The 10,927-nt window shown below is 48.2% G+C and overlaps 3 protein-coding genes across 3 annotated transcripts; all 3 read left to right on the top strand.

Moving 5' to 3' along the window:
• Nucleotides 1-1,022, top strand: DFJ58DRAFT_403750 (pyridoxal phosphate-dependent transferase; the record flags this gene model as incomplete). The annotated part of the gene is made up of 4 exons (XM_041380235.1): nucleotides 1-335; nucleotides 382-579; nucleotides 634-660; nucleotides 711-1,022. Coding segments are annotated over 4 exons (713 nt in total), but the record flags the coding sequence as incomplete, so codon positions are not given.
• An 835-nt stretch (nucleotides 1,023-1,857) lies between these two features.
• On the top strand, nucleotides 1,858-2,533 carry DFJ58DRAFT_403745 (uncharacterized protein). The gene is made up of 3 exons (XM_041380234.1): nucleotides 1,858-2,023; nucleotides 2,099-2,422; nucleotides 2,483-2,533. Exons 1-2 carry the CDS (start codon nucleotides 1,920-1,922, stop codon nucleotides 2,286-2,288), a joined length of 294 nt encoding a protein of 97 aa, XP_041234796.1. The 5' UTR covers nucleotides 1,858-1,919; the 3' UTR covers nucleotides 2,289-2,422; nucleotides 2,483-2,533.
• Nucleotides 2,534-2,636: 103 nt separating this feature from the next.
• DFJ58DRAFT_692775 (OPT oligopeptide transporter protein-domain-containing protein) lies at nucleotides 2,637-6,550 on the top strand. The gene is made up of 22 exons (XM_041383408.1): nucleotides 2,637-2,843; nucleotides 2,912-3,186; nucleotides 3,243-3,324; nucleotides 3,379-3,473; nucleotides 3,526-3,729; nucleotides 3,782-3,935; nucleotides 3,989-4,011; nucleotides 4,070-4,310; nucleotides 4,365-4,524; nucleotides 4,578-4,727; nucleotides 4,781-4,932; nucleotides 4,985-5,070; nucleotides 5,125-5,227; nucleotides 5,281-5,349; nucleotides 5,401-5,460; nucleotides 5,518-5,630; nucleotides 5,682-5,752; nucleotides 5,806-5,879; nucleotides 5,933-6,019; nucleotides 6,074-6,142; nucleotides 6,192-6,260; nucleotides 6,318-6,550. The coding sequence occupies exons 2-22, from the start codon at nucleotides 3,031-3,033 to the stop codon at nucleotides 6,344-6,346; spliced, it is 2,247 nt and encodes a 748-aa protein (XP_041234795.1). The 5' UTR covers nucleotides 2,637-2,843; nucleotides 2,912-3,030; the 3' UTR covers nucleotides 6,347-6,550.
• The last annotated feature ends 4,377 nt before the right edge of the window (nucleotides 6,551-10,927 follow it).

The raw sequence follows: 10,927 nt of genomic DNA, 5'->3' as shown, positions 1-10,927 counted from the left end.
ACGTGGGTGTCGGTTGGGTGGTATGGCGCTCCAAGGAGTATCTCCCGAAGGATCTCATCTTTGAGCTGCATTACCTTGGTTCAGTTGAATACTCATTCTCGCTCAACTTCTCCCGTCCTGCCGCACCCATCATCGCTCAATACTTCAATTTTATCCACCTCGGATTTGAGGGATACCGCGCGGTAGCTAAAGATGATCTCAAGAATGCAAGGCTCTTGAGTCGTGCTCTTGAGAAGTCTGGGTGGTACACAGTGCTCAGCGAGATACACCGACCAAAAGCCGAAAATATCCTTCAGAAGAATGCTCACAACGACTTCGACGAAGAAAATATCGAGGTCAGCATTCTACCGCTGGATAGCAACGCTTTCTGACGTCCCGCAGAACTATGAAGAAGGTCTTCCGGTTGTTGCATTCCGGTTCTCCGACAGTTTCCAAGGGTCGTACCCTGAAATTCAACAGAAATGGATTCAGACTCTTCTGCGAGCTAAAGGGTGGATTGTCCCGAACTATGAACTTGCCCCTGACTTGGAACAGGTTCAAATCCTTCGGGTCGTCGTCAGAGAGAACATGACTGAAGCGGTCAGCATTCTTCTCTTAATTTTCTTGTCGAGCTTTATTGAGGTTATCGTCTAGTTGGTGGACCGCCTGTTAGAAGATATCGTAAGCAACTTGGAATATTTTGACTAGTGCAAAAGCTGATGATTGTCCAGGTCGAGGTTACTCAAGACCTCATTAAGCAAGAGTCCCCGACACATGCCCTCAACTTACTTGGAAACCACAGCCGTAAGAACCGTGACAATACTGGTAAGATGGACGAAGGCTCTGCGTCCGGGTGCTCCGGTACATACGCGAAGCCGTGTTAGAGCTGGCAGAGGTGAAAGAGCGGTAGAAAGATTCATTTTGGCGATATTTGTGCAACATAGTACTGGATATCCTGTAGAAAGTATCAGAAAAGGTTAAGGAATTGTAAAGATTAGGCCTGCTGAGGGCCAGGAATATGAATCACGAGGTTTTAGAGCACCACTGACTCAGGTTTGGGATGTGTTTTAAGACCACAAGTCTTGGTGCTGCATGTTGCGTGCCGGGTTAGGTATGAGTTCCCGTTCCAACTTGAAAGTCATATTCCCTACCGATTCCGTATTTGTTGCTTCTCGGTTTCTGTCTATGGTCTGCTGCGAGGGCCGCAAGAGCGAGGCCGAGAAGTTCGTCGACATCGTCTTCTGCTGCAGCCAGTTGTGCAATGGCAAAGACTTCAAGCTTCAAGCTGTCTCGCCGTTGACTGATGGTGCTTCAGTGGCTGGTGTCCGTGACGTGGTAGACGCGCCGTGACACGGGCGTATGATGCATTGATAATTGTACTGGCATCCCCGCGGATGACGAGCGTCGAACAACATGTTAATACATACCCAGCAGTCCAATATAAGCATCATTTTCTCATTTGCTTATTCCCCACTGCAAAATTAATATACGCTCGTTCACGTTCGTTCGCAAAATAAAGTAAAATGGAATTGAGTGGGACTAATGAGAGGTCAGCACCGTCGGTCCGTGAGCCCTTCTGCGAGTTCAACGGCTGTACCCCGGCCCATTGATCAATCGATGTTCTACCGGACAATGCATAAGCAGTCGAGTAGGAATTGCGAGTGAATATGAAGTTAACCTCAGCGGGGTGAATACGTCGGAATTGACTTGATACGCCAGGTATTTCTCTGTTGTGAATGTAACATGACTACTAGACATCCACGACAGAAAGAATACCTGGAGCCGAGGGCGTCTCTAGGTCCGGGTACAAGTCTCACAGCTCTGGCGGAGTTTGAAGACGCTGCCGGCACCCCCGAGCATCAGGCTCGTTGTGCCCGACATACTATCCCCCTCCATCAACAACTTGAAATTTCTGGCTGAAAGAGTTGGCACCTCCGAAGATGCTGTTGATGTCCTATATTGTCAAGAATCTCGTTTGGATGTTGCTCACAGCTGGAAAGGCCGCTGCTGAGGAGGAGAAAATATTCAGGTCGTTTGCCTACAAGTGAGGGATCAATAAGTATGCCTTAGTTTGACTTGGAATTAGTGACACGTCAATGTTCTTAAACGCAATGTCAAGATATCAATCGATATCATTGCCAAAGATAACTACAACAGTGACTTGTCATCCACCTGCCTCACAACAATACCTTAAGCACAAGCCATGGCTGCAGATGAGAGCCAGACACCGCTCACTCTCACTTGCATTGTCCGATGTCGCTTGCTTGAAGGCCGTGTCAAGGAGGGCGGCAGCTGAGGAATGGACGTAACGACGGGCGGGCAGGGTATTTGAGCAGGATGCTATTGACATCACCTCTGGTGGTGGCGGGTGGGCACAGAAGTAGCATTCTTGACAGTTGGCGGGTGGCGGGCAGCAGAGAGGCGGTATGGAGGATATTATTAGGTGAGCCGCACCTGCGAGACCTCTGGAGCCAAGGCATTCTAACCACTTTTCCATGGTCAGCTGCTGTGGGTCATGTGTAGATACTAGAGATTTGTGATAAGATATATCCGTATACAACGGCATGCGGAGGTACCAGGCCCCTGACGGGACATCGTGAGAAAGTGTGATAATAATAACGATGAGAGCAAGATACTGGACTTGAAGTAGGTCAACCATGGGACGCGCCCACCACGTAACGTCACAATTCGTTCCTTGATAGTATCAGATTTAACGTTCGACAGAATGTGCTACCACCTGCTACCACTTCATAGCTTGGCAAGGAAGACAACCGTTCCTTCTTGATGCCACTCCGTGGGAGTCGGGTCAACTTTTGAAGATGTTTAGTACCTGGTGTCCCTTTCAAGCTTTTGCGACCTAACTAGTGTGTTGGTTCTTTGTGTCTCCATGGTCCAGAGTGTCACTTGACATTGGTCTGACCCTGCTTATCAGTGGAGGTCTGTGTTTATCAAGCAAAGTTACCCCATCCGAGTATCACATATTCTTGTTTCCTCCGAGAGGCGTGTATTTAAGGAATCGACATCGGAAGCTGTACATCCTCTGCGCGAGTTATGGCTCAGTCTCATCTTACGGAGCCATCAAAGGTGTTTGAGCACCAGGAGAAAGACCTGAAGGCCTTCGATGTCCACAGCGCAGAGAGTGTAGAAGAGGCTCCCTCTCAAGAGTCTGAGCAGATCATCCGCGGGGCAGGAGACATTACCAACTTGGTAGGTCTAACAACAGAGGTGTGCGTTGTCTGCTCAACATGTTGAATTTACATTAGATCATATCTGATGAGGATAATCCCGAGCTCCCTGCACTGACCTTCCGTTTCTGGGTCCTTGGTATTGGGCTAGCGACTTTTGGTGAGTTGGAGTGAAGCCTACACTCCATACCGACGCAAATTGGCGTTCAACCAGGATCTGTGCTATCCGAGATTTATTTTTGGAAGCCTCAGAATGCTATGGTTTCGGCCTTATTTCAACTGATTATATCTTACATGCTGGGTAATGCAGTGAGTTTCTGCAGTTTGCTTCACTGTTTCAATTGATCGTGAAAATACGAAGATGCATTATGCTATGCCTTCGACGGGGATTTGGCGCCGCCTCAATCCTGGGCCGTTTAACATCAAGGAGCACACGTGCATCACCATTATGGCATCCACTGCGTCAGTTACAGCCAATGCTATTGGTATAGTAGCAACACTTAATCTGTTTTACGGCGTGACTTTGAGTCCTGGAGCCGCGATCTTCCAAACGTTCGCATCGCAGGTGCTACCAACCGCTTGCTAACTCTGATATTCGAATTGACTCCATGATTCAGTTGATCGGATATGGTTTTGCGGGGCTTCTAAGAACCCTCCTCGTATGGCCAACTTACGCGCTGTTTCCGAACCAGCTCCCGTCAATCTCTCTTCTGCAATCCATGCACTTTAGCGGTTTACTCAACCGCAAGAAGATGAAGTACTTCTGGTTCGGTAATTATTTTCAACTCGAACTTCCGAGTCATGGACGCTGATGACCTCCTCAGTCTTTGGGGCCATATTTTGTTGGGTCGGTGAAGCAACATGACACGAGCTCATCCTCACTGATATCATGTTATCACCCACAGGAAATCATTCCGACTTGGATGTTTCCCCTTCTAACGGCGTTCTCTGTCATTTGCCTGGCTGATAATGGACGCTCGCCTGTTATTCGCAATATCTTTGGTGCGGGAGGGTCCAACGAAGGTCTAGGTCTGCTGTCATTCGCCTTCGACTGGACCTTGATCACACAAGCGTTTCCTTTATATTGGCCTCTGCAGACTCAAGTCTCTTCCTGGGTTGGGCTGGCATTTGGTTATATTCTGATGGGTGTGTCATGTCGTACCATTTCCTTGTTGACGCCATTCATCAATTCACTATCAGGCGGATGCTATTATGCAGACGTGTTCCAGGGATATTCGAGGGGTTTACCGTTCATGTCAACTGCATTATTCACTGGGAATGGCTCATCGTACAACCAATCCGCGATCCTTGGCTCCAACCATCAACTGGACCCGGAAATGTATGCTGAAGTTGGACCCCCGTGCGTACACAAAAAGGCATAACTAATATTTTTGCACTGAAAACACCTTTCAGATTCATGACAACAACCTACGCAATGTCTCTGCTTTTGACCTATGCTTCCATGGGGGCAGCATTTTCCCACATATTGCTGTGGCACTGGACGGAGCTATGGGAAGCTTTCAAAGGCTTCAACTTCTTAAAGTCAGGGCAAGATTTTGACGAGTGAGCTATGCCTTTTCCCTCACTTTCGGACTTTCTTTAATGTCGCATTCCAGTATTCACTTTCGGCGAATGAAAGTGTACAAAGAGGTTCCACAATTGTGGTACGGTTCTCTTTTCATCGTGTCACTGGGCCTAGCGATTGGCATGGCATACGTTGGCATGAACACCCTGCCGTGGTGGTCTGTCCTACTTTTTACCGTCGTCGGTGAGTTACCGACGTTGAGGGGTTTTATTTCACCTCAAGTTCTCTTGCATAGCATTCATTCTCGCCGTCATCCTTGGTTTCATATATGCTGTGACGGGATTCCAGATCGCCACCGGAGGTTTTGTGCAAGTCATTGCTGTCGGTGATTTTCTGCATTAATGGTGGCGGTCAATATTGACAGGCTGTGTTTAGGCATACGTCCATCCTCAGCAACCGATTCAGAACATGTATGCAAAGTTGTACGGTTACAACACTGGCTATCAGACATTCGCCATGCTGTCCGATTTGAAGCTAGGTGCTGTCCTTCACTTGATGGATTGACTCAAGACTTAACGTTTGCCTTCCAAGGTCAATATGCGAAGGTACCACCGAGGGCTACTTTTGTTGCGCAAGTCAGCGGCACGATTCTTGGGGCCAGTAAGTAACTTATGTTCTATGAGGCTTATATTGCTGAATGCTTTGATTGAGTTTTTAATTATGTCCTCTATGAGTCTATCGTAGATGCCCACAGAGCCGATTTGATAAACCGTGCGCTATATCATACATATATAGTCTCTACTCGAACTCAAGCGAGATTGATTATAGCGATCGGAACGCGTATATGGTCAGGGTGGAACTCACAGGAGATCAACTCAGCAGCAATTACATGGGGCGCTCTGAGTGCGGAGCTATACAGCCCAGGTAAAACGTACTTTCAGGTAAGTTCCCGAGTAGATTGTTGCAAACGCAGATTCACGACCCCTTTCTAGATTCCTCTTGGACTTCTATACGGGTTCCTCGCTCCTTTCTTGCTCTATGCCATGCATCGCCTATTCCCAAGGTAATTTGCTCCGCAATATTACTTATAGAAATCTGATACTCTGGACGAAACAGACAATGGATTTGGTCTTATCTCAACATGCCGATTATATTCGCGTTTCTTGGTGGGCTTCCATTCTCAGTCAATGGTACGTTGACAAATCGTACGATGTTACATAACTTGTACTGATAATTAATACAGGGATGTGGTGGCCAGGGTTCATCATCGGGTTGTCTACGCAATGGTGGGTCAGGACCAGGAAGCCAAGATGGTACAATAAATACAACTGTGCGTGATCTGGCCGGAGATATCATGACGAACCAACCAGGGATAACTATGCAGATTTGACTTCTGCCGCTTTGGACGGAGGTGCGTCCATCGTTTACTTCATCCTTAATTTTGCGGTGTTCGGTGAGTTTTCTGTTCGCAAGTCGGCACCATTGTACTTATTCCACTTAAGGGGCCGGCGGAAATGCCATAAGCTTCCCTACGTGGTGGGGAAATCCTGATCCGAGTGTTATCAGTGTCGGTAAGTTCATGACTGCGTCATTCTCTGGGATTATTAGTTGTCATTTACCCAAATCAGATCATTGCATGGCCACCACCTTTTCATGATGTGGTTACAAATGATCGGCCTCCTTGCCATGAGGACTTTACGGATTTGCAACTCACACCGAGTTGTTGGGCCACGGAGTTTGAATTTCCATTGGGGAAGTCGTAGTATTTGCTCGAGTGATGCAAGTGACGCACAACTTGTACACTCCCTCATGCCTTAATAATAATTAGTACTAGCATATTCATTCCTTATGATGGTTACAGCTCCTTGGGACCAATGGCCTGATCTCTCTGATGTTCTGAACCTGTGGAAAGCAAACACGAAACCCAGTATCCTGCTTTCAAAACTGTTACTTTCCGACAAAGCCAAGGAGGCCCTCCACATGCATATAGACACTGTTGGCCTTGATTCCTGGCGTTTTGATCATGGCGCAAATGATCAATGTATGACTACTGTAATGTGCCTTCCTGCATGATCTAATATTTCTCAGGCACGGCATACAAACTGTTAAGCAGTATAGGCCTCCATATCCCCGACAAACTATGCCGTGATGTCCGCAGCAAGTACTCAATACGTTCCACTGGCCGTAAACCTGTCAAAGCCAAGATTTCCGGTGTCATTTACACTCGCTGCACTTGTATCTACCAGTGTCTATGTGGTACAGATCATCAGGCTGGGAAAAGACCATCTAACAGTCTATAATGTCATAATGATACATCAAATAGATGGGAATTGTCATACAATAGTGATACATAAATGTGAGGAACTGTCAGGCATCCAAGCTGTAGGAGTGATGTATCAGTACAGATCCTCCCAGAAGATACTATTGGAAATAGAGCAAGTGCGCCCGCAGTTGAGATGCGCTATCATTTACTATTTGTTCGTAACGTCCAGCGACCTGTATGTATGTCTCTCATTTTGATTCTCTTGTTATCTATCCCGTCATTGTACTACTAAAACCTATTGTCTGTTTGGGCCAGCACTGTTTCTTACTTTGTTTCTTGTCTCACCTACATACAAGATCATTGGGTCTATTTAAGCTACCTTGTATTCGAGCTATAACCTCAGATGTTTGCTTTTGCGCGCACATTCTGAGAGTGTCTACTTAATCTAGACCCACATGAGTTGTATTATCTTTTCAGGTTATGAGCCTTTTAGATCCAGATAACACTGTTAGACCTCAGTCCCATAAAACGAACTATATTCGTGTACCTAGATAACACTGTCAGACTAGGGTACACGTCACATATGCGTGGGCGAGAACTATAATATCGGACGTACCCTCAGTCCCATAAAACGGACTGAGGAAAGAAGGAACCAACTGAACCAGAGTATATAAAGAGACCGTATTCCAAATGTTAACTCTCCGCTTCGCGTCGTCGGCACCAACACTCCTCCTCGACGCAAAGTATATTACTCCTCCTCGCCTGGAGTCCTCAACGTAGGCCAAGTGCGTCCCGTAGTCGCAGGAAGTCCTTTTTAGGCAGTGCTTTCATGAAAGCATCGGCAATGTTTTGTTTTGTGTTGATGTAGTGGAGACAGAGTTGTTTGTCGTGGACTCGTTCTCGAATATAGTGATATTTGATGTCTATGTGTTTGACGCGTGCATGGAAGGAAGGATCTTCGGAAAGAACGATGCTGCCATTGTTATCGCAATGTAATGGTGAAGGGGAGTGTTGAGCATGATCGATACCGAGTAGGAGGGCATGAAGCCAGACAATTTCCTGGGTAGCCTCGCAAGCAGCAATGAACTCTGCTTCACTGGTAGACAACGATACTGTCTTCTGTTGTCGCGCGCACCAGGACACCATGCCATTGCCGAGAGTGAAGCAGTACCCACCCACTGACCGTCTTGTATCAACACAACTCGCATAGTCGCTGTCAGTGTAGCCAGTCAAACGGATTGGTTGTGTGCTGCCGAGTACGAGTTTAAGATCTTGCGAGCCCTTCAGATACCGGACAACACGCTTCGCTGCTTCCCAGTGTGCGTGACCATAATTGTCAAGAAATTTACATAGTTGTTGAACTGCGAAAGTGATGTCGGGGCGTGTCCCGATAGCGATATACATGAGCTTCCCAACAAGCGAGCGATATGGGATTTTAGCCATGAGATCATGGTCAGTGTCAGTTTTGGGGGAGTGCTCCTTATGAGAGAGATGGAGACCGGGCTCCATTGGGGTTGCAACGGGGTAGGCATCTTTCATGTTGAACTGTTCGATGACTTGATCGATTAGGGCCATTTGTGATAAGGAGATTGTGCGGGCAGTACGGTCGCGTTCAATTGAGATTCCAATGCAGAAACGAGCATCACCAAGATCAGAGATTTGCCATTTAAACCACAGTTGTTCCTTGAAATGGGTAAGGGCTGCCTTATTGTTGCCTACGGTGAAAAAATCGTCGACATGTACTGCTGCGAGAATGGTACCTAGCTTGTCCTTACGGAAATACATGCAGTGTTCACAAGCGAGACGTGTAAATCCCCAGGACAGCATAGCGGCATGCATAGTTCAATTCCAGACGCGTCCGCCCTGTTTCATCCCATACAGGCCACGTTCCAGGCGCCAGACCCAGTCCTCCATTCCAGTTTCGGCGAAACCTTCAGGCTGTTCCATGAAGCATACCTCGTCAGGGTCCAGCAAACCATTGAGGAAGGCAGTCTTAATATTGAGTTGCTCGATTTCCCAATCCAGGGCAGCACCAAGGTGAGCTAGAACACGAAAGGACTCCAGGTGTGCCGTTGGCGAGGAAGTCTTAGTGTAGTCCTGACCGTAGACAGCAGTGAAACGACGGCAGACATATCGGGCTTTGAAACGGACGGGAGTGCCATGTTCATCATGTTTGAGTTTGAAAACAGGGCATCCCTTCATAATCCGCCGTCCACAAGGTACCTCGGAGCGTGGGACCAAGGTATATGTTCCTGTCTGCTTGAGAGAGTCGAACTCCTCCTGAAGTGCTGTGCGCCATTGTGTAGCGTGTGGGGAGGCCATGACCTCTGTATAAGTGGTTGGGTCATCTGGGCACTCTCGTTTGGAGTCCTCAGGCACAGCTGCAGCAAAGGCATCAATAAGAGATGCGAAATCAGATGCTGAGAGACCGTTAGTGTCATGGGGAACAACAAGGGCAGCGTCCTCATCGGGGACTTCGGTAACGGTGGGTTGCATTGCACGGCGTCGTGCTGCAGGAGGTATATATTTGATGCCAGATGCAGCACATTGACGTTCAGAGGGGTGGCTGATGCGAGATGAACGATGAATGGGAAGGGGTGTTGGTGAGGCAGGAGTTGCAGGATCTAGTGAAGGTGGAGGGGTTGGTGGGGGAGGATCAATGGGAACTCCACGAAGTGATCGCGACGTTGCCTCATGGGACTTGATGAAGGACACGTGGTATGATACAAACACTTTACCCGTGGGCCGGTGGTAACAGCGATAGGCTTTTGAGTCAGTAGCATAGCCGATCAAGACGCACTCAACCGAACGAGCATATACTTTGGGGTTGTGTGTGTTCTGAATGAGGACAAATGCACGGCATCCAATTTCACGTAAATTGGAGAGGTCAGGCTTACGGTCAAACCACCGCTCGAAAGGTGTGTGTCCCTCCTGTGATTTAACAGCTACACAGTTGGAGAGATAGCAGGATGTGATGATGAATTCATCCCAACGATTGGGGGGGAGGCCACAGGCAAGACGCATAGTGCGAGCACGGCTCATTAGCATGCGATGGACACGTTCGACACGACCATTTTGGGCTGATGTATAGGGTGCAGTGAATTGATGCAGGGTCCCACGAGAGAGGAGCCAGTCGCGCATAGCCATTGATTTCAACTCACCATTGTCAGAGCAGTAGATTCCAACCTGTAGGCCAGTTTCCAATTCACGTGCTCGCTCCCAAGCTTGTAAGGCTGGAAAGGCGGCGTCCTTAGAGGCAAGGGGGATGGCCCACATGTAGGAAGAATGGTCGTCAATGATGTCCATAACATACTTGTTGCCTGCTGATGATACAATCTCTGGGTGCTCCATCAAATCTACATGTACAATGCCCAGTTTCCTAGTAGCACGTGAACCCTCCCTAACTTTAGGCACAGAATTGTGAGTCTGTTTCCCAAGAATGCAATGGTCACACTTGGGTGGTAAAGTAGAGAGATCAGCAGGCATACCGGTGACGTGGCCAGAACGTGCCATATCAAACACTGCACGAATGTTCGCATGGGCTAGACGCCTGTGCCAGACACCCACAGAAGGTGCCGGGGAGGAGTACATAGCCTGAGCGGGACCAGGGGTAGCTTCGGGGGCAATGGGTGCCATGCGTAGATCAGTGTCAGACGTGGTGGCACCAGTCGACGGAGAAGAATACATAGACTGAGCGGGGCCAGAGGTAACTGCGCCAATGGGTGATGCAGATGTAGAGCGTCGATGTTCAGCTGTGATACTGCCGCCAAGGAGACGATAAAGACGACGAGAGGTGAGGCAGCCAGAGAGAATGTGACTGCCGTTGGTAGCAGTGACCCAGCAGGACGTGTTATCAAAATGGGCAACATAGTGGCCATCTGCACAGAGGGATGAGACGGAGATGAGTCGCACAGTAGCGGCCGGCACAAAGAGAACATGACGTAGGGTGATGTGCATCCCTTTTGCAATGTGTAG

This window comes from Suillus subalutaceus, assembly GCF_016647625.1.
Source record: "Suillus subalutaceus strain FC151 chromosome Unknown DFJ58scaffold_591, whole genome shotgun sequence".
Taxonomy (NCBI): Eukaryota; Fungi; Basidiomycota; class Agaricomycetes; order Boletales; family Suillaceae; genus Suillus; species Suillus subalutaceus.
The sequence above is the reverse complement of the archived record's forward strand: the minus strand, read 5'-3'. Positions and strand labels throughout refer to the sequence as shown.

Bases quoted from the DNA above. Each gene is read 5' to 3' on its own strand.
- DFJ58DRAFT_403745 (XM_041380234.1), top strand. From the start codon at position 1,920: ATGCTGTTGATGTCCTATATTGTCAAGAATCTCGTTTGGATGTTGCTC. The intron at 2,024-2,098 runs GTGAGGGATCAA...CGCAATGTCAAG, and splicing joins TTCAGGTCGTTTGCCTACAA to ATATCAATCGATATCATTGC.
- DFJ58DRAFT_692775 (XM_041383408.1), top strand. From the start codon at position 3,031: ATGGCTCAGTCTCATCTTACGGAGCCATCAAAGGTGTTTGAGCACCAG. The intron at 5,631-5,681 runs GTAAGTTCCCGA...ACCCCTTTCTAG, and splicing joins CAGGTAAAACGTACTTTCAG to ATTCCTCTTGGACTTCTATA. The intron at 6,143-6,191 runs GTGAGTTTTCTG...ATTCCACTTAAG, and splicing joins CCTTAATTTTGCGGTGTTCG to GGGCCGGCGGAAATGCCATA.